The sequence below is a fragment of the Mytilus edulis genome, chromosome 10, assembly GCF_963676685.1.
Source record: "Mytilus edulis chromosome 10, xbMytEdul2.2, whole genome shotgun sequence".
In the NCBI taxonomy this organism is placed as follows: Eukaryota; Metazoa; Mollusca; class Bivalvia; order Mytilida; family Mytilidae; genus Mytilus; species Mytilus edulis.
This window is the reverse complement of record NC_092353.1, coordinates 12,197,968-12,220,966: the sequence shown is the minus strand read 5'-3', so window position 1 is coordinate 12,220,966 and position 22,999 is coordinate 12,197,968. Positions and strand designations below refer to the sequence as shown.

At 31.6% G+C, this 22,999-nt stretch overlaps 2 protein-coding genes across 3 annotated transcripts in view; both read left to right on the top strand.

Moving 5' to 3' along the window:
• LOC139493471 (protein mono-ADP-ribosyltransferase PARP14-like) overlaps positions 1-2,253 on the top strand; it is an 89,016-nt gene extending 86,763 nt beyond the window's left edge. For both annotated transcript variants that reach the window (XM_071281879.1, XM_071281878.1), the window contains exon 22: positions 363-2,253. In XM_071281879.1, coding sequence (XP_071137980.1) covers positions 363-658 — 296 coding nt within the window. In that variant the 3' untranslated portion in view covers positions 659-2,253. The remainder of the gene's footprint in view (positions 1-362) is intronic.
• An 11,737-nt stretch (positions 2,254-13,990) lies between these two features.
• LOC139493421 (protein mono-ADP-ribosyltransferase PARP14-like) overlaps positions 13,991-22,999 on the top strand; it is a 31,383-nt gene continuing 22,374 nt past the window's right edge. Inside the window, exons 1-2 of the mRNA XM_071281816.1 lie at positions 13,991-14,289; positions 22,375-22,478. Coding sequence (XP_071137917.1) covers positions 14,100-14,289; positions 22,375-22,478 — 294 coding nt within the window. The 5' untranslated portion in view covers positions 13,991-14,099. The remainder of the gene's footprint in view (positions 14,290-22,374; positions 22,479-22,999) is intronic.

Here is a 22,999-nt window from a genome sequence, read left to right as displayed (position 1 = left end):
GAACAAGATCTACAATTTAAATTATTCAAAATGACTGAAAATATCAGTTAACTGAAGTAATTGTTCTTTTATGATAATTTTATCAAAATAGTAGACATTCTTGAAGATGCAGGCTAGAATACTGTATCTCTAGATTCTACAGTATTTAGTTATATATATTTGTGCCTTACTACAACTTGCTGTTACATGTAATGCCATGTACTTATAAACTGATTTATACTCAACTTTCTGTTCTCAAAAAAGTGTATAGCTGACCATATTAAATGATATATGAATTAATGCTGTTGAAGACTTTACATAAACATCTATATTTGTATATGGTTTGATTGGCCATCATCCTTATTTTTATCTTTTAATTTCAGCTACTGCTTTGGGTTCAGGTGTATATTTTGCAGTAAACGTCAATTATTCAATCAATGATACCTATTCAAGGCCTGATACACATGGACATAAAAGAATGTTTTTGTGTAGAGTCCTGACAGGAGAGTACTGCCCAGGTGCCCATGGTATGAGAGTACCACCAGCCAAAAAAGGAGCTGCTGGAAGCCATATTTTATATGACACAGTTACTAATGATGTGAACAATCCAATAATGTTTGTGATTTTTCATGATTCACAAGCTTTTCCAGAATATCTGGTTACATTCAAGAGAAAATAAAGATACTGAAACCTGATATATAGTATTTAAAGACAGAGATATATTGAATGACACACTATAGACTTACTTTTTATTATACACTGTTTTTGTTTAACTTTAACATAAATACTAGTATTTAGAAATACTTATATCAGGGTTGTCAATAAGATTTAAAGTAGGAGGCTAAATAATAAAAGAAACAGGCAACACCGACGGACGGCGTAGACGTTTGGTGCGACGAGCTTGCTCGTTGCCCTTCTCGGCGAGGGGTCTGAATTTTTTTTTTAAATGGTGCAAAATCCTGCACTCTGGGGGGCTCCTGAACTCTAATTTTGTTCTTTGCAAACACCATTTTTTTTTAATGATAAGGTAAATGAGCAGCAAGATGGTCATATTTTCATATAAAGTTAATCAAATAATATCATCAAGACTTTCAGCTAACAAGTTATTGAAGTTGTTAAGAAAATATCATAGTTGAGGGCTAGGTGTCCAACAGTTGAGCAATTAGAGTTAAGGGCTACCTGGCCAACAGTTGAGGACCAGGTCATTAAAAGTTGAGGGCTAGGTGGCCAAAAGATGAGGGCCAGGTCATTAAAAGTTGAGGGCTAGGTCTTTAAAAGTTGAGCATTGTGTGGTAATTGCACACTGATGACTACACATTGTAGAAAAAATAATTTTAAATTGTGTATTTTTATAGCCAAAATACTGCTGAAAAACCTCAACTCACAACAGACTACATGAATGCTTTATCCTTGCTTTTTAGAAGTTATCTAGCAAATAAGAATAGATCTCTAGTTTTATACCAAATTCATTATATTAGAATATATTCTTATTTTATTAGTAATACTTTCTTAAACAAATTGTCTTAATAATAAGATAAACATGTCTCCTGTCTTACACATTTTGACAATACATAAATTAATGCATAAATACATTTTCTCGTTTTTTTCTTCACTCTTTAAAGTTTATAAAGAAAACACTTTACATATCACTATTTTGAACTAAAAGAGCATAATTATACACTTATTCAAAATGGTGGAAATCAAATCTAATCCAACATTTTGTCCAATGTACTTACCAAAAGATGTTTCCAGAAATATGTGTTAAAACATCAATCTTCCTAAATCCAAGAGTCATGTCATCAGAAGAATACACTGCACTTATCAATGTCAATACAGTTATTTGTAACTTTTTCATATTTTATTCATGATAGCTAGAATACATCTTTGCTTGCCATGTGCATGCTTAAACCCAGTTCAAATTTTAAATGTTTGAGGTTCTTTTGGGTATTGTGACAGGGTGATCACTTTGAGATTTGCCCCTAATAATAACTGTTAATTACCTCAATCTTAAATATTTGATATATCTTATAATAAAAGAAATACTGTTTGTTTTTATCTTTATGTCAAAGATATAGTTAAGTTAAAATACAGAAAAATGTATAAAAACGTGTGCTTCCTTTAATTTTGCCTCAAACTTTGTGTACATTTATAATAATACTTCCTGTCCATTTGCACTAAAGACAGATAAAACAGATGGCACATAACATTTATATCACCAGGTCATATTTCTAATTGCTCAACTTTTGTTCAACTATAAAAAAAAAAAAAATCAAAGTCTGAACGCTGAACTTTTCCTCAACTACAAAAATTTCAAAGTCTGAATGCTCAACTTTTGCTCAACTACAAAATTTCAAAGTCTGAATGCTCAACTATTGCTCAACTACAAAAATTTCAAAGTCTGAATGCTCAACTATTGCTCAACTATATGAAAACCAAAGATCAATTGCTCAACTTTTCCTCAACTTAATGGCCAGCTTAAGTTGAGGGCCAGTTGAGCGACATCTATCCAATATACATTGCTTGGCCAGGTTTGAGTTGAGCTAAGATGCTCAGCACCTAGCCCTCAACTATTTTGCTTAAAACAGCTAGCCCTCATCTGTTCTCCACATGGCCATCAACTGGACCTCAACTTTTTTTCTGTAGGGGGAAGGCATGACTCTGTAAGACATTCAGGTGATCATTCAGGAAAAGATTTAAATTTGATTTTATTAGGTGAAAATATTTTTAATTTAACTGTAGACGTGCAATTATTCAAATAGTTCTAATAGTTATCAAAAGTACCAGGATTATAATTTTATACGTATAGAAAACATTTTTCAGTATAAATAATTTCAAATACTTATCTCAATAAATCAAATGATGAATTCAATGGACTGTTTAAGGCAAAAAGGATGCACTTTTGAAATTACAATAATCTAGAATTTAAAATCTTGGTATTAAAATAATTTTTTGTTAGTTATTAATTGAAGTGTTATAATTAAAGGCAAAATGGGGTCATCATGGTCATGGGTCAAAATATTTAACCCTGTATCATATGGAGAAAAAAACAGAGATCAAACATCTGACAGAAATTCCAGAACCTGACCAAAGTACATCCTTGAATGCAAAATGCAAGACATTCATTTTTTTATTATTATTACTTGGATCAGTTTAGTCAGAGCATGAGTGTGTGTGTTTTCTTTTTCATTTTTTTTAATAGCATTCATTGTGTCATGTATGTTTGGGGATGTTAAGTAAGACCTATTGTGTGTGTATACATTTTTTTCAAGAGTTTGTTAAATCAGAGGTGCAAATTATAATCATCCTGGTAGTGGAAAGAAGTCATTTATCATATCTCATGCTATACATGAATTTCAATCTCAGATCTAGTTTTCATGGCATATAAATGGAATGAAATTATTCTTAAAATCTAATATGGATTTATATATCTCATTTCTTTAAATTTGAACAGGAATTATATTGTGACTGTTTGAATTTTCAGTTTCCTTAGCATCTGCTAAACAATTTTTTCAAAATACAAATTTAATTTAAATGAGATTTTTTTTCAGAACAGTCCACCTATATAGTATGCTGACATTCCAGTCTAATCAGAATAAGTGACATTAATTTAATGTATCGTTAAGCTTGTGAATATATAAAAAAAAATTGAAATCCTTTTAAAATTTATCAAATAATGCACTTCTAAATGTATTCATCTGACAAATTAACAAAATTAATGCTCAACTGTATTTTATATGAAACCTTTTTTCTATATAAACATCAGAGTTTAAAGTCAATTGATATTTGTCATTCTAGTATGATGTTCATATTTTGCTTTAAAATGTAAACGTTAGCACAAAATATTTTTTACATATGAGCATAAATTTATCGTTACATTGTTGTTGTTTTTTTAAATTTTATCTTAATAAAATATAATGTTTATATATAGTTTAGCTGTATATATCAAATTTTATCATTTAATGTAATTAAAGCATCATATATTTACCCTGCTATTAGTTTTTAAACTACAAGATATGAAAATGTAAACTTCACACTTCATGGGAGGAAAATGGAACAGCCAAATATATTCCTAAGATATTTTCATATGCTACTCAGCTAGATCTATTGAAATACTGTATTTGTCCTATTAGAATTGAAACGCTTCCTCTATGTTATGCTCTATGCTCATTTTTACATGGGTAGGCATTATATTTTAAGAAAGTTTACACTGAGTGATTTTTTTTATATAGTTAATCTTATGTTATTATTGAAGACCATATTTTTACTTTCTGAAGCTGTTTAATTTATGTGTCCTGCGGTTGCTTTATCATTGACATGTTCCCTTAATCTATGTTTTAATTATATTGTACATACACTGTACTCTTTAGTCTATTTATAAGTTATCCAGACAAATATTTGTTTCATTTAAGTATTGATTGTTTATATGTTTATCATCTGATTTTGTTCCTTAATTGCCTTTTTAAATATATTTAACACATAGTTTTGGTTGTAATAAAGCATAGTCCAATAATAAACATTTCTAACACAAATTTACACGATTAAATGATGCATATTTTAATATATGATAAATATAAAAAAAAAAATTTGAAGTATTGATGCATAAATACAGGTTTTTATATATATTATATATAGAACTTTTGATTCTTTTAAATGTGATTTGTTTGCTAGGATAATTTTCATTAGACATTAAATATTTTGAAGGGTTATATGCCACTTTCTACCTGTCTGCAACTTAGAAAGCCACCATTTTGAATTCCAATTTTTTTGGGGGTATATCTTATTTCTCCAAAACTTATCAAGAAAGTTACATTTAAGCCTTTATATCTTCTTTTTGTCAATGTTGAAACCATTCTGAAGTATACAAAAAGTATACTGAATACGTCTAGTGTATAGGTTTGACATCCAGAGTATACATATATGATGTCACATTGTTTAGATGATGAAGACCATCAAACAGTCTGCAGATTTTTTCATTTATAGCATTTTGAAAATATCCATTTACCTATCTCTGCTCAACATCATAAGGTAAACTTAATTTGGGACAGTAAAATCTACATTTAAAGAAGGTCAAGCTTAAAATACAATACAGTTATCTCCTAAATTTATCCTTGTCATTAGGTTGTCCATTCTAAAGATGATATTAAGAATGAAAGTTTGCCCAATGAGTTTTTATGCCCCATTTATGGGCATTATGTTTTCTGGTCTGTGCATCCGTCCGTCTGTCCCGCTTCAGTTTAAAGTTTTTGTTCAAGGTAGTTTTTGATGAAGTTGAAGTCCAATCAACTTGAAATTTAGTATACATGTTCCTTTTGATATTTCTAATTTTAGATTAGAGTTTTAAACCCATTTTCAAGGTCCACTAAACATAGAAAATGATAATGCGGATGTGGCATCTGTGTACTATGGACACATTCTTGTTTTTATTTTGTGCCCCATTTATGGGCATTATGTTTTCTAGTCTGTGTGGCCGTTCGTCCGTCCATCTGTCCTGGGTCAGGTTAAAGTTTTAGGTCCAGATCGTTTTATGATGAAGTTGAAATCCTATCAACGTGAAACTTATGATATGATCTTTCTTATTTTAATGACAAATATGAGTTTTGACCCTCAATTTCAGGGTCCACTAAACATAGAAAATAATATTGTGATCGGGGAATCTGTGTACTATGGACAAATTCTTGTTTAAAAGATATGACAATCCAAAATATATTGGATAATATCAAATGATGGTTAGTAATGAGAACCGATCTTAAAGTCTTCTTTATCGATTTTGTTAAGACATGAGAAATGAAATCAGTATTCATTTAAGAATCAATGTTTGAAATGTTTTGATTTTAAAGATATTTAATAAAAGAGGGACGAAAGATACAAGAGTGAGAGTCAAACTCAAACAAAATAAACTGACAACGCCATGGCAAAAAAGACAAACAGACAAATAATAGTACAGAAGACAAAACATAGAAAACTACAAACTAAGCAACACGAACCCCACCAAAAACTGGGGGTAATAAAATGTATCCTAAATAGTTTTAAAGCTTTGTTTAAATCTAGTAATATCACACAATTATCAATAACAACTGCATGAGTATTCACAGATTTCATATAATGCTGACGGCTATTAGAATGTATGTTATAAAACACAATTTAAAACGAAACTTTTTGCCCGCAAATAATCAAATGAAATAATATCTTAGTATTTAAATCTTCTTTTGATTTCAATAGTCAAGCTGTTTTGTAGTTATGGACCGCAGTGGTAGAGTCAACATGATAACACAATGTTGACTGCTGTACCCTTATTATTGACATTTGTACCTATTGTGTCTGTCTGTTTTGTTCACATATTGATGTCAATAAAATGAAATTGTATGCGACTGTCATACAAGTAAGCGATAAAGCTAACTATAAAATTCAATAATTTGTCATCCGACAAGTCAGGAACATGACAGTTGATATTCATTTGTTTGATGGGTTTTGGCTATTGATTTTGCCATTTGATTGGAGACTGTCCATTTTGAACTTTCCTTAGAGTTAGGTATTTTTGTTAATGTAGTATCTGTTGTACCACTAGCCTTTCAACACTGAGGTATGTGCACATGGCGTGGGTTAAAATCCAATCTGAACTGACCATATATGATTGTCAGTTTACAGGCCCCTTAAGGGCATACGATACAGTTTTGATCCCGTATTTACAAGTTTATATAAATTAGCATATACTCTATGTTTTACCTGATTAAATCAAATACGTCATAAAACATATACCTTTATGTGCTACTTTTTGAGTTAAATGAGGTCGAAATTTTGTATATATTTTGCTCAAAATTCGGATTCGTGGCCGTATTTTCCCTTTTGAAAGAAAGACATAACTTATTTGTTTTAAAAGATAAACACAAATTGTTTTTTGTTAAATAATTTGTAATTTCTGTATTTTATAAGTATTCTAGAAATTTACGCATTTTTTTTCAGAAATAACTCATATTTATCAAATGGTCATGAATTGAGAATAAAACGTCATTTTTTGCTGTATATTTATCAAAATTCAAAAAATTGCACTATTTACAGTTTTATAAAATTTGGTCCATATATTCTCCTTGCAAAATGAAACAAAATGTCGTTTTAAAAAATGGGGGTCCATGCACTCGTTTTCAAATTAAATCAGTTTGAATGATAAAAATCCGTCGAAAAATGAATCTTTTCCCGATATGTCACAGTTTGGCGTCGCAAAAATAAAATTTTACGTTAGCAACGTCATTACATCCCCTGTAACTGTATATTATGCCCATAATCTAACTTACAGCCTCCTGCAAACATGTGCTGCAAGTCTGCAACGAACAATCTATAGACTTTAAGCGAACACAGATCTCGAGCCTGTATTTACGGCATGTTACTGCAAATACGATGCAGGTCTGCTGAAATCATTTATATGCAAATGAGTGTTTGCTGCAGACCTGCTGCAAACATTTATATGCAAAAGGTAAAATAATGATGTCCGAGGAAAACTAAAAAAATGTCCATAATCAAATGTCAAAATTAAAATGAGTGTTTGCAGCAGCTCTGCTGCAAACAATTTATTGCAAGTTAATCTTCCTCTTGCGTCTTTGCTGCAGATCTGCGGCTAACATTTAAGAAAATTTTGGTCCTCAAAGCTGTTCAACTTCGTACTATCTACAAAGAGTCTCTGCAAACTTACTGGAACTACATACGTTATACAAATAACTAATGGCATGTTGTGTACACACCACATTATCTATATTACACATCAAATTCTGAAACATACATGCATGCAATGATTAAAAACTTTTATCATTTGCAGTATTATCATAGCACAAGTGTTACATTTTTTTAAATTAATTTAAAGTCTTTAAAAGTACGTGCTCAAATTAATTGCATGCATGCATGGATATCTACAATTAAAAAAGTGCATATAAACAGCTTGTTGAATAAAATTGTCACAAAATTCAACTTGACTTATTACAACAAAATATTTAATACGTTACAATCTCCAAACATACTAGAGAGTACTGTTGCATGGATATAGATTTGAATTTTTTTTTCAAACGTTCATGCAGATATTTGTGGTAGGGAAGAATCTCATAAGCTTACACTTTTAGGAAGAGTTTGTACTTACAAATAATATCTTTGAAAACTAAACTTTTAATTTCCAAACTAAAATGCCTTCCTGAACAATAAAATATAACATGACCCAAACATCACCTATTTCTAATGTCAAATCTTTATCTTCCAGAAAGTTACTAAGTGTCATGCTCAGTCATTTTATGTAGTTCTTGCACTGCTCTTCCAACCATATATAATTGTCAAAGATTTCTGCAGTCTACCTGCTCACATCCCTTATATTCAATTTTTTTCTTGCAATCTTACTGCAAACATTATTGGTATATTGTTTTTATACGACCGCAAATTTTGAAAAAATTTTCGTCGTATATTGCTATCACGTTGGCGTCTGCGTCGTCGTCGTCGTCGTCGTCGTCGTCGTCGTCCGGCGTCCGAATACTTTTAGTTTTCGCACTCTAACTTTAGTAAAAGTGAATGGAAATCTATGAAATTTTAACACAAGGTTTATGACCACAAAAGGAAGGTTGGTATTGATTTTGGGAGTTTTGGTCCCAACATTTTAGGAATTAGGGGCCAAAAAGGGCCCAAATAAGCATTTTCTTGGTTTTCGCACTATAACTTTAGTTTAAGTTAATAGAAATCTATGAAATTTTGACACAAGGTTTATGACCACAAAAGAACGGTTGGGATTGATTTTGGGAGTTTTGGTCTCAACAGTTTAGGAATTAGGGGCCAAAAAAGGGCCCAAATAAGCATTATTCTTGGTTTTCGCACAATAACATTAGTTTAAGTAAATAGAAATCAATGAAATTTAAACACAATGTTAATGACTACAAAAGGAAGGTTGGTATTGATTTTGGGAGTTTAGGTCCCAACAGTTTAGGAATTAGGGGCCAAAAAGGGACCCAAATAAGCATTTTTCTTGGTTTTCGCACCATAACGTTAGTATAAGTAAATAGAAATCTATGAAATTTAAACACAAGGTTTATGACCATAAAAGAAAGGTTGAGTTTGATTTTGGGAGTTTTGGTCCCAACATAATAAGGGGCCCAAAGGGTCCAAAATTAAACTTTTGTTTGATTTCATCAAAATTGAATAATTGGGGTTCTTTGATATGCTGAATCTAACTGTCATGACTGTGTATGTAGATTCTTAACTTTTGGTCCCGTTTTCAAATTGGTCTACATTAAGGTCCAAAGGGTCCAAAATTAAACTTAGTTTGATTTTGACAAAAAATGAATCAGTTAGGTTCTTTGATATGCTGAATCAAAAAATGTACTTAGATTCTTGATTATTGGCCTAATTTTCAAGTTGGTCCAAATCGGGGTCCAAAATTAAACTTTGTTTGATTTCATCAAAAATTGAATAAATGGGGTTCTTTGATATACCAAATCTAACTGTGTATGTAGATTCTTCATTTTTGGTCCTGTTTTCAAATTGGTCTACACTAAAGTCCAAAGGGTCCAAAATTAAACTTAGTCTGATTTTAACAAAAATTGAAATCTTGAAGTTCTTTGATATGCTGAATCCAAAAATGTACTTAGATTTTTTATTATGGGTCCAGTTTTCAAGTTGGTCCAAATCAGGATCTAAAATTATTATATTAAGTATTGTGCAATAGCAAGTCTTTTCAATTGCACAGTATTGCGCAATGGCAAGAAATATCTAATTGCACAATATTGTGAAATATCAAATTTTTTTTTAATTAGAGTTATCTTTCTTTGTCCAGAATAGTAAGCAAGAAATATCTAATTGCAAAATATTGTGCAATAGCAAGATTTTTTTTTAATTGGAGTTATCTTTCTTTGTCCAGAATCAACTTAAATCTTTGTTATATACAATATACAATGTATATTCACTTTTTACTACCAACTGATAAATTAAAATAATCTTTACCATTCAGTGATAACAAGCAGTTTTTTTACATCTTAATATTTTATGATGTATTTAAATGAGTAGTTATTGTTGCAAACTCCATTAGAAATTTTAATTGAGATTAGTTTTGGAATAAGGGAAAGGGGGATGTGATTAAAAAAATTGGGTTCAATTTTTCTCATTTGAAATTTCATAAATAAAAAAGAAAATTTCTTCAAACATTTTTTTGAGAGGATTAATATTCAACAGCATAGTGAATTGCTCTAAGAGAAACAAAAATTTTAAGTTCATTAGAACACATTCATTCTGTGTCAGAAACCTATGCTGTGTCAACTATTTAATCACAATCCAAATTTAGAGCTGAATCCAGCTTGAATGTTGTGTCCATACTTGCCCTAACCGTTCAGGGTTCAACCTCTGCGGTCGTATAAAGCTACGCCCTGCGGAGCATCTGGTTGAAAACTTGCCGCAAGATTGTAGCAAACAACTGCTGGTTTACATGAGGTTTGTAGCTAGCTGCAAACATCTGCAAACACTCACAGGATTCCTGCAAGCTTTTTATTTTCAATAAACATGCAGCAAGTTTTCTGCAGATATGCAGCAAACATTTCAGTTTTTTAAAGAGGCGGAAGGTTATAGTTGTTAAGGCTACCAGGCTGTTTCAAGAATAAAGTTTCATCACCATGATAATACTGAAAGTTTTGTGTTATACTGATAATCATTCAAATAATTAATTTTACTTTGCTAAATAGATTTATCATTACTTGGCTATTATAGGTGCTGTTTTGTAAAACATAAATTGCGGTTTTTTTCTTTTCATTCACATATCTTCCTATCACTTCATCCTGTTCAATCCATGTCTCAATCTGAATAATAAACTTACCACCAAAGATGTCATCTGTCCATTTTAGAAAATGACAGCAATGACAAGTTTGTTTATTATTTAACAATGAGTTATAAGTAGTGAAGTTGAAATCATCCCTTTAAAAATTAAACGGACGCTACCACAAGTCAGTTAACCGTTAAGGAATATCTGTTTCACAGATGACGACGAATATGTCCCAATTGTCCCAACTACAAGCCCATCCCCTTTCCCTAAATGTGACGTACGGAATAAGACTTATCACTCGGTTTGTACTTGCATGAAAAACTCTTAAGGGTTTGACAAGTGGAGCAGGATCTTACCATTCCGGAGCACCTGGGATCACCCCCAGTTGTTACTCAGCCCTGAGTTTTCTATTTCGTGTAGTGTTTTGTGTGTTGTTGTTTGCTTGTTGGTTTGTCTTTCTCTTTTTTAAACCATGGCGTTGTCAGTTTAGTTTCGACTTATTAGTTAGCATGTCCCTTTGGTATCTTTCGCATCTCTATCATAGAGCATTTTGAAAGGTTGAAATTACAAAATGAGTTTTAAATGGAAAATCATTCTCTTTTAAATTTTTCTTCCAACACTTTTACACAACTCAATAAACAATTTTCGAACTTAAAACTTTTTTTTGTAACAATATTAATTTTATGATAATTTCGTTCAAAGTAGAAAGAGTCTCTTTAGGATTGCACTCCTTTCATCTGTTTTCTGGTCTGAAACATATAACATGTTCTCTTTTGGTTTAATATTTGGAAAAAAGACATTTCAAATATTTATCAAAGGTGCAGGCTAATAATTTAATACGCCAGACGCGCATTTCGTCTACATTAGACTAATCAGTGACGCTCAGATCAAAGTAGTTAGAACACCAAACAAGTACAAAGTTGAAAACTATTATGATCCAAAATTCCAAAAAAATGTGCAAAATACGGCTAAGCATATATTTTTTCCTGGGATAAAAAAAATATCCTTATTACTTCGAATAATTTGTACTTTTGTAAACAGTAAATTTATAAATGACCATATAATTGATATTCATCTCAACACCTATGTCCTGACAACTAGGCTAGTGATAACCTCGTGGACTAAACGTCGACCAGCAGTGGTATCGACCCAGTGTTGTAAATAGTTATCAAAGGTACCAGGCTTATAATTTAATACGCCAGACGCGCGTTTCGTCTACAAAAGACTCATCAGTGACTCTCAGATCAAAATAGTTAAAAAAACCAAACAGGTACAAAGTTGAAAAGCATTTAAGACGTAGTAGAATATTGTTCCTGCTAAACAATATTGATGTAGCTGTGGCTATAAGAAATTGAAACTTAGAATTACAATAATGTAAAAGAAAATTAAAAGATAAATATCTTGCATCGCTGCTAGGCCATCGACATCAGCATTTTGTGTAATTTGATCATGCATGTTAAAAAATAAAATCACATCACTTCATATTGTTTCCAATATTATTGAATCAGTTTGGTCACTGAGTGACACCTGCTTATCCAACTAAAAATGATAATGTGGCATATGAAATTAGTACATATTGGAATGAAACTATACACCACTGTGGAACACCATAATTCTAATTTGTGTATTTAGAAGTTGACAGAAGTTAGCATCTATATGCCACTGTAAGGCCTGCCACAATGAGCAAAACCCATACTGCATAGTAAATTATAATTAGCCCCAAGATGATAATTCAAACAATTCCAACAAGAAAATCAGCAGCCTGATTTATGTCAAATCAATAACGAAAACCAAATATGATATACAGTAACAAATGACAACCACTGAATGACTAGTGACAGGCACACCCGTAATTTGGCAGAGTAAAACATGTCAATTGGTGCCAGGCAAACCTTCCTACAGACAGATTGTAAAATGACAACAAAAAGGTAAACGGTTTTATTCAGGAGAATACATTTAAAGTGAAATACTAAGAAGAAAAATCAAGCAAGGCAAACAAAAACTGAAGGAATATCGCATGAACTCCAAAAGAGGCGAACCATATTAATTAGCCTCTCCTGCTAAACTATATGTCAACCTCCATATGAATCTCAACACAGTCAAAATGTCCCTTAAGGTAAAATTACGGATACGACAACTATTCTTTTTTCTAAAGACAGCGAGCAAATGCGTCTAGTGAATGAAAAAATAAACGTATCTTATCTGTTTACTATTCTCGATGGTGGCTGCAAAATTTATGTAGTGTCACTTTCAGTCATACCTTTGCCTGAATTAGTTGAAACTGTTTTGTATAAGGAGCACACACTGGTACGTTGCTGCTGAGAAATGGAAATAGATATAGGAAGATGTGATGTGAGTGTCAATGAGACAACTCTCCGTCCAAGTCACAATTTATAAAAGTAAACCATTATAGTTCAAGGTAAGTTTACATTTGAAAATTTGAAATCAAAACGTTTGTGATAGATTTTAATTTGTAGTAGTCAAAGTTGAGTAAATGATCGAGATAAAAAACATACCTCATAGTTTCGGTTGTTTTCGCTATCTCAACTTTGATAATTAATGTAATGAGGTTATAGATTTAACTGATAAATGCACATTAATCATTTATGTCTATTGCATATATTGCATATATTAGGTGTCAGTATCTTTGTATTTTCTTCTTACTTGATATTCATGAGACATTAACATGCACCTGTTTACTTATTTAGTCGCTATGCTTTTATTGACTGACGACCTTTATGCGACCTCTATTTATCCAAATATTTTGACATATTTTTTAAATTTTATTTGTAGACGAAAACAGCGATTAGTTTTATAAATATCGTAATTTCACTTGTAATTTCAGTTCAACTTTCTTCGAAAACTCCCAAAACTAACTGTTTAAAACATGAAATACCTAAATTCATAGAAACAAAAATGCGATATGGCAGACAGGTGCCTTTAACGACTTCAGGATAGGATGTCCATATAAATAATATTGGTTTACAGTGCAGAATATGTTGTAATGTACAAGCAAGTTCAGGAAAAAGATAACTATAATATATTATGTTATGTATGATCAATTCTGTAATTAATATACCATGCGCCTTAACCATTTATTGTTGATGAGTTTGTGTGCTAATAAAAAAAAATGTATTTGAATATCTGTTATCTCTAAAAAAAATATATATTATCAGCATCTACATAATTTTAATGCAGCAATATAAATGTATCACATACATGCTTTATTGACTTATATATATCACGGGTCAGTCACCAGTTGTACCTGAACATTACTATAATTGACTTTCATATTCATTTTCTGAAAATCAAAAACATGCGCACAACATAATAAGAAGTAGGAAGAAAAATGAATGCGAATGAAAAACGGCGGAATGTTTGTTCAAAATGTATTATTGTTACAGGAATTCATTCGAAAACACCATTCGACCAAATTCAACCAATTTTCCCAGAGAGTAGATGCGGACAACCGCTAATCTCTGCAGGACTTAGTATGTCCGATAACAGATCTTGGATATTGAAATTTCATACTAATAAAGGTAATGGATATTGATTTAAGATACGTACATTGACATATAACCTAGCGCTTTTTACTGCATACACTTTATCTAATAAATGTGACACAAATAGGATTTTTCGCTTAACTGTTGGTGTGTAGTTACTTTTATTTATGTACAAAATTATATATATGTTTGTGCCTATTAATAGCAGTCCATGACATACAAACCTATCTGAGTGTAGATATATCTGTACAAACAAACAAATAACTTATAGATTGCATATTGATGTTATTGTAACATACTTAATTTTATGTAAATGGTTAATTGTGTATATACTAAAATTTCAATCTGCATCCACAATTAAAAATACAACATATTCACTAAAAATCCAATATGCATCCACACACTTAGAATATGGATTTTTATAACATTTATCACTTTAAAAAATGAAACATAATAAGCGTATCTGATGCAGTCAAATGTTCACCTTGAATTTTATTAACACGTAAAATCATAAAGGGGATAAGGCCAAAATATCAAAAAATACAAAAACCAAGTCTAGATAACTTTGAACTTGAATAACAAAATAAATCACAAGAAAAAAATATCTTTAAACAACTTTATCTAAATTTATATCCGGTAAGATAATCATCAAAATATCAATTTGAGTCTGTCACCAGATCATAGAACAAACATCGATTCAGAAGAGTTTGCCCAATTTTTCTATGGCCGGTTCAGTCAAATTGATTCAAATTGATTCAAAATATTTGGTCTGCTGAAATCTTGATTGCGATGAACATTGAGCATGACAAGACCGCACAATCTCTCGCCACTCATGCATGCTCTTTCCCAAGTTTTAAGTCGTTTCAGGACAGTCTATGTTTCTAGAGGTAGCACATTATCATCAACACAATGAAAAATGTCTTCTTCCTATTACTTCTCCATCGGCAATTCGGTAGCAGCATCGGTAGTAACAGTTTTGTTTGCAAAAGGGAATTAATTAAGCTTTCCTGTAAGCACCATCATACAGTCGCAGTTACAAAATATTAAAGATCATTAAACTCGCTTTTATGCTGACAAAGTGTAAACAAACTAGGGATAGAATGAGATAAGATACATGTATATATATATATGAATCTATCTAGAGTAAGTGTATATGATATGGGTACAGGGGAATTGGAATGGAGTTTTTCGACGTTTACATGTAGGTCCGTTATTTCAAATTAAATAGTCGGTGGTATTTTAGTTCCGGAATCTATAAATTGAGGGGTTAGGGGTTGGGGCGTCCGATTCCGAAACCCCGCTTATAAGGACACGAAATTTCGTTACGTCCCGAAAAGTAGACAAAATCCTGGTTCTACCGTTACTCAATAATGTCAAATTGTAATATAGGATGTGCTTTTTAAGGTTAAAGAAACATGAATAAAATCTTATCCTTGCATGTTTCGTATAATTTATATTTATTTAACTGTAAAGAGAAAGATTAAAGTTGGTGAATCGAAGAAATGAATATGAAGACAGGACTGCCCCCTTACAATGCCCAGTACTAGATTTGTCAGTCTACTTATCGTTTTTGGATTATTAGTTCTAATGAAGACTAGAATTATTCCTCCTTTACCTTCAGTATCGCTTGTCCTTTTTATTTGCAAGAGCCTGTTTTTAACCAGAGATCAATGATGATTATCGTTACTAGGTAAATGTAATCGAGAAACATCACCTGTTGGGATGCCGAGTTATATCCAGGAAGAATAATTTAAAAGGAATGATGACAAGTTATAGAAATTAAGGTTAAGACAACAAATGACTATTATATTTATATATGTGTATAAAAAAAAAAATCAGTGTCGAAATTTTAGTGAAGTAATTGCCTCACTTGCCTAAATGGTAGTTACGGCCTTGTTAATGCTTTATTTGCTACGAACAAAATATAATTTCACTGCAATTTTTAATGTAAAGAAATTGTGTGATAACTTTTATAGTACTTTTTCGGTAGCAGTCTTTGCAATAACTAAATAATAAGAAGCAAGAGTAGGTTGTCGATGTTGAAATTAATCCATAAAGAGGAAACACCTAATTCATTGAAAGATCCGAAAACAGACCATGAAAGGGAATGAAGTAAAAGTAAGCATCATGATTAGTGTGCATCAGTCGCCATGTGAATCCAGACTTAGTTAAAAATGTTAACGTAGCGAGTATTTAAAATGTACATATATGCAATGTAATGTAAACTAATATGTTTTTCTGTATACCTTTGTCCAACTCAGGTGATACCAGAATAAAATAATATATATATAAAACATAATTGGTTAACATACAGATCAGACGAAGAATAGTCCGATATATAAGGATCTTATGCAACGATAATATTTTGCACATGAGTCGAGAACGATCGTATTGTAAACGTCTGCTTATACAGAAAAAAATTAGATGAACTCGTGTATCCACAGACGCACATCACAATCTAAATTTACCTAATATAAATGATTAATTATACCATATGAAATGCCCACAGTTGGTCAAAATCTAGGAAGACATCAAATAGATTTGACAAAAACATCAAAGTTTCATGGAACATAAGTTCCTTTCTAATGTTTGATCTATACAGAATAAAGTTTATATCTGTTCACACAGGATCTGAAATTTGGCATGGAATAGATAAACTTTGCCGTATTTAGCACAGCTTTTGGGAATTTTGGGTCCTTAATGCTCTTCAACTGTGTACTTGTTTGGCTTTACAACTATTTTAATTTGAGAGTCACTGATGAGTCTTATGTAGACGAAATGCTCGTCTTGCGTATTAAATTATAATCCTGCTACCTTTGATAACTACTATAACAATTTAGTTTAGATAAACTGCTTTTAGGCTGAACAATTTGACTTTACAAACACTTTTCTGTAAACAAAATGTTTCAAAAGGAACAAGAAAAATTATGTTTTTAAATTTACAAAACTTAAATTTGGTAAATAAAAACCCTTTAGACATTGCTTGTTATTATTGAACAAATACTTGGTCTAATTGAACTATACACATGGAACAAAGTATTGCAACATCTTGAATTTTTATAAATTGAGAAATCAGCCTCTTATTTTGGATGGAATATGATAAAATATTTGTAACATAATATTGAAACATAGTTTATGATAACAATGGCATTTAAACGAATAAAAAATGTATGAAAAAGAATGTTTTATCCAACCACAATTTTAATAACAAAATAAAGTGATTTTGGAACAAAACAAGAATGTGTCCAAAGTACACGGATGCCCCACTCGCACTATTATTTTACATGTTCAATGGACCGTGAAATTGGGTAAAAAATCTAATTTGGCATTAAATTAGAAAGATCACACCATAGGGAACATGTGTACTAAGTTTCAAGTTGATTGGACTTCAACTTCATCAAAAACTACCTTGACAAAAAACTTTAACCTGAAACTCACACTTTCATTTTCTATGTTAAGTGGACCGTGAAATTGGGGTCAAAAGTTTAATTTGACTGTTAAATTAGAAAGATCATATCATAAGGAACATGTATACTAAGTTTGAAGTTGATTGGACTTCAGCTTCATCAAAAACTACCTTGACCAAAAACTTTAACCTGAAGCGGGACAGACGGACGGACGGACGGACGGACGGACGAACAGACCAGAAAACATAATGCCCCTCTACTATCGTAGGTGGGGCATAAAAATGCATTTTACAACTTTTACTGTAGTCGAACTTTACAATATCAGACATTTCAAAATTAATCTTAAGATGATTGTTCACATCATGGTTGATCGTTAAACGCCAAAGAATCAGAACTGTGTGCACAGCCTCCATTCAAATGGATAACCGCCTCTTAACGTATTCTGAGTCCAGCCATAAATCGACTAAATTGTTGCTACGGTAGCAGCAACCATTTTAGAAGGGCGTTGTTCATTTCATGACGTATTTGAACTGGGGTGTCCTTTCGTGCACTTTACTTTATAGTGTGCCATATATGCTCGATATGGTTCAAAGACGGGCTTCGATCGGGCCAAAAAAAAATCACCCGAATTCCATTGGAACAATGAATCTTCCTCCACTATGCTAATTCTCAACTTTGGCGAGCTCTGCACTACATTGGATACGGACAACTGAGTGTCTGTTCGTAAGCAAAGGTCCCCGAAATGGTCTTATCGCACGATAACCAGGCCTCATGGTCATAAAACTTTCGAGCATGATTTTTGTACTCAGACTCGAAAATTATCCAATCAAATTGCTGGATTTCATGTTTCGAGCATGATTTGTGTGCTCAGAGCACAAAGCAAAGTTTTATGCCTTCAAGGCCTGGAGTGATGAGTCGATCTCGAGCAGTTCTTATTCAAAGGCTCCTGTATGGCCACCACTCTCTTTTTAGGATTGTGTTGTATGCAATGATTTCCTTCTGACCAACCTTCATTATGCTTGATTTTCTCTATCAAATGGTATTGGGGGTCTTCTTGATCTCGGAAGGTCTTTAACATCGTTTGTTGCCTGATTTTTATACAGAAAACGACTTATAGTGGAATGGTGATGACCAACAATACGTGCAATTGTCACAGCGACATACCTGTTTTTCTCATGCTGATAATATGCATCTTAATGCAGTTAAGAGTTGATAAGGACCCATTGCAAGGTGTCAATGAAATAACTTTATAAAATTGGTTATTTAAAGTGTTGAAAACAATGAAGATGAAAACATCTGTTTTGTTGTCTACGGGTACAGTAGCTGCATGCGCAGAAACGAAATTATCGAGGTGATATTTATTGATTTAACTCGGGTGATATTTCAATAATGTTCCATTTCAACAAATTATATCCCAAAAAAATAAAGAGTGTTTTTTGAATTTTAATTTCAATTTGGTGTTGCAATACTTTTTTTCATGTGTATATAATGGGAAAGTGCAACATATCTTAAGTTAACTTAATAATATCGTAGAAATCAACATTCCTCTGTCAATCTTAAAGATCGTTTTGAGTATTTTTTTCAAAACATCGAAAGGTTCAACTGAATCCTAATAATAAAAAAGGTTTTATTCACAGTTTAATCCAATCTTACGCAATATCGGTAGTCCATCCTATTTCATATTCACGAAAAATATCGAATTTGTGTTTGGTATTTCAAGCTTTTACTCATGAAACAGCCAAGGATAGTTAAAATTTTAAACTTAATAATTAAAAATGATTGTTATGTAAAATATTGTGCTCCCATTGCATATGATTTTTACTAATCCATTTACAGTATGTAATTATTAAAACTACAAAAATTTAAACATTAATATATTAAACTATCATTCCAGACGTTGATTTTAGTTTCTGTGATTGTAAAAAGCAAATTTAGATAATAAAACAAAACGTAATTACGTAATTACACAAATGATGAAGTCAACGCATTAGAACTGATAAAACATGCGATCGACAATATAAACCAGTGACTTTTGGGAAAATAATCGGCAAACTACTGACTGAAAATCAACAGATATATTCCTCGTTATCGGGGTATTGTCTTGTTTCAAAAGAACCTTACTTTTCAAACTGGAGAAGTGTTTATCTTTAATACAGGAATCTTACAATCGATTACCTTCTACTATACAGGGATAAGATATGCTTGGAAAATTCCCCAAAGAAACCAGATTTATCGTTGTGTTTTAACACTTCTTACATACTATGCAAAACAGCAAACTGTAAAACAGCCTGATTTTGATATCTTTTGAGATTTATTTAGAGAATTCAACGAAACTGACATCTTCAAAATATAAGATTTTCTGATTGCTAACATTTTTGTTACCTTAGGAGGGCACACATTTTAATAGCCAATTAAATCTCATATTGTGCCCTTCTGATTGTCGACTTGTTTTGTTTTGCTTTATACGACTGCACGCAGAAGATCCTAAAGAAAAGCGAAACTGGCTTAATTCTTTAATTCCTACTCCGTCAAATAGATGATGAGCTTCAACTTAAAAATTCACAATTTGATTGTTATGTTGACCGCATCTATATGAAATAAAGGAAACCACAGATACAGGAAATTCTGCCTTATATCTTGACTTACATCTAAAAATTGACTTCGAGGATGGTTTGAAATTTACGCTTTACGACAAAAGATATGATTCAAATTTTGTATTGATACATTCTGCATTTCTATGTAAATGAATACTATACGCAGGTTTCATGTATCATCTTGAAAACTGCTATAGACATATAAATCTGATATTTACGATGTTGTTAGAATCTTGTTATCTACCTATTGTCAAATATACACCAAAAAAAGCCAATCGACTACTTAAAGGTGTAACTGTCCCTACAAATCGATTTTACCCTCTTAATTATAAATTGCCAGTATACTTTATTAACTTTAACAAATATAAAGAATCTTTGATTGCATAAATGACTGCTAGACAAAATTTGGGTAATTATGAAAACTGTTGGCCGACTTCTTTTAGTAGTCTTTTTTTTTACCTAAGCATGCTATAGCTTTAATTCTTTTTTTTTTGACTGCACTACTTAGGTCTGTTCACATCCATTTCATTTAAACTTTGGTGGGTGGTTGTCTCATTGACAATCATACTACATCACTTGTTTTTATTTTAGAGATATTAATTATTTTATTGGTGTTTGCTATAGTAAAGTTTGTTAATATTAATTATTTGATAAAGATGATTAACCTCTGTCACATATTCTTCAAGATTTCTAATACACACCTCTATACCTGTAAATATCATCAATGAAAACGGGCACTTTTTGACAAAACTAAATGACTCATATTTTTCATAAAAAAATAAAGTTATATGAATCCATGTAATAAATATTGTGTAGTCATTTATTGACGTTGAGAAAAAAAGACTGTGAAAACTACCGGTATAATTGTTTGTTTTTATAGAGATTAAGATGATAACCAAATGTTGACTGATGTACTGTGTATTCATTTTTTATTCGTTGGATACCAATTATCCTGGAATTCTAGGGAACATGCGAACCACAATTTAAAATGTTCAACGAATACCATATTTTCAATACGCTTTGTATACAGAGATTGGCAAAACCAAGCAATATCCACGAATATGAAGGTTTTAAGCAATCAACGAAAATTAATACCAACGAAATAAATGAATCAACAGTACCCTATTTTTTGACCTATCTTGTCTGTTTGTTTATTTCATACATCGTTGTCAATATGATGGAATTTTATGCGACTGTCATGCAAGTGAGAGATTTAGCTAATTATTAAACCAGGTTTTATTCGCCATTTTCTATATCAGAAAATATCTGTATCAATGTAAGTTAGGAATATGACAGTTGACAGTTGTTGTCCATTCGTTCGATGTGTTGGAGATTTTGATTTTGCCATTTTATATTTAAATTTGAGTATATGTTTAAAACTATCATTTCGATAACCTTCAGAAGCACAAAGATATCATTTAAATAACGTTTTCTCTGTTTGTGTTCAGTATTCTCGGTCCTCGTATCTTTCTGTTTACATTCACCAAAACCCCGCGGAAATCTCACATGCGTAGGTGCGTTCTAAAAGTCATGCACGTTCGTACAACACAGTTTACATTAAAAATTATATAATTGTCCCGAATAAACAGCTGTCACGGATGCAAAGAGCTATTGGAGAAACAATTATTTTAATAAAAATATAAATCTTTGTAAGATCTAGTTCAAATATTTATAGTTTTTCACTTGCTTTCTATCACGATATAATTAACGAGACGTTTTTTCAAACACAACCAAATCACCCACCATGACAGCATTTTTCCAATCACAGAAAGGATTTTCGAGCATGCGTAGTCTGTTGCCATAGTGAAGCGTCCTTAAGTTCAAAGGGCACAAACCGAAACTAATACCGACTACGTCGGAAAAAAACAAACACGACAGCCATGAACCAACGACAACCACTGAAAAACAGGCACATTAAGAATGTGGCGGAGGTTAAACATGTATGTGAGCGCTTTATTCTCCTTTTAACAGGGTTCAATGGATTAATGAATGACATAAAAACAAATGTTTAATAAAATGTGTCGCGAGGGGCTGTTTGATACAAGAAACATAATGTTGAAATGCTTCTGAACTAGAAACACAATTCAATAAGAAAGTTTACAAAATTTGCTTTATTTCAGATGCCAGAAGCTACATAGATAAGAAATCTGTAAACTGTTCGGAAGGACAGATGGTGATCAGCTCATGTGACTGTCCTTGTGACATACCTGAACAATGGATTCTTGTAAGTCCATGTCACCTACAAATACCCAAATTAGCTTATTGTTTACCAGACCTTATGGTCCTAAGATTAAGATTTGTTAGATTCATATTAATACTTTGAAACTTTTGTTAAAATTGCAATGAAAGATATTAAAGGTATTGTAACCACAGTATCGTAAATAAATTCCCACTGTATCTAATCACATTAAGTATTTTACTTTTAAAAGTAGTTTTCGCTAGTAAAGCCTTTTGGGAAATTCTCAGTGTACATTTTTAAGAGCTTAATTTATAATGCACAATATTGATAAAAACCAAATGAAACAAATATCTTTTCCAATGCTGCTCTTGTTTCTAAAGTAAGACATTCACCAAAGAGCGAAATACACATTCCCGATATCAATGACAATACATCGCATATTTATCAATTGACATACTAAATTCTAGGGTGATACAAATAAATTAAAAAGTAAAATAACAAAAATACTGAACTCAGAGGAAAATCTAATCGGCAAGTCCATATCACATGGCTAAATCAAATGACAA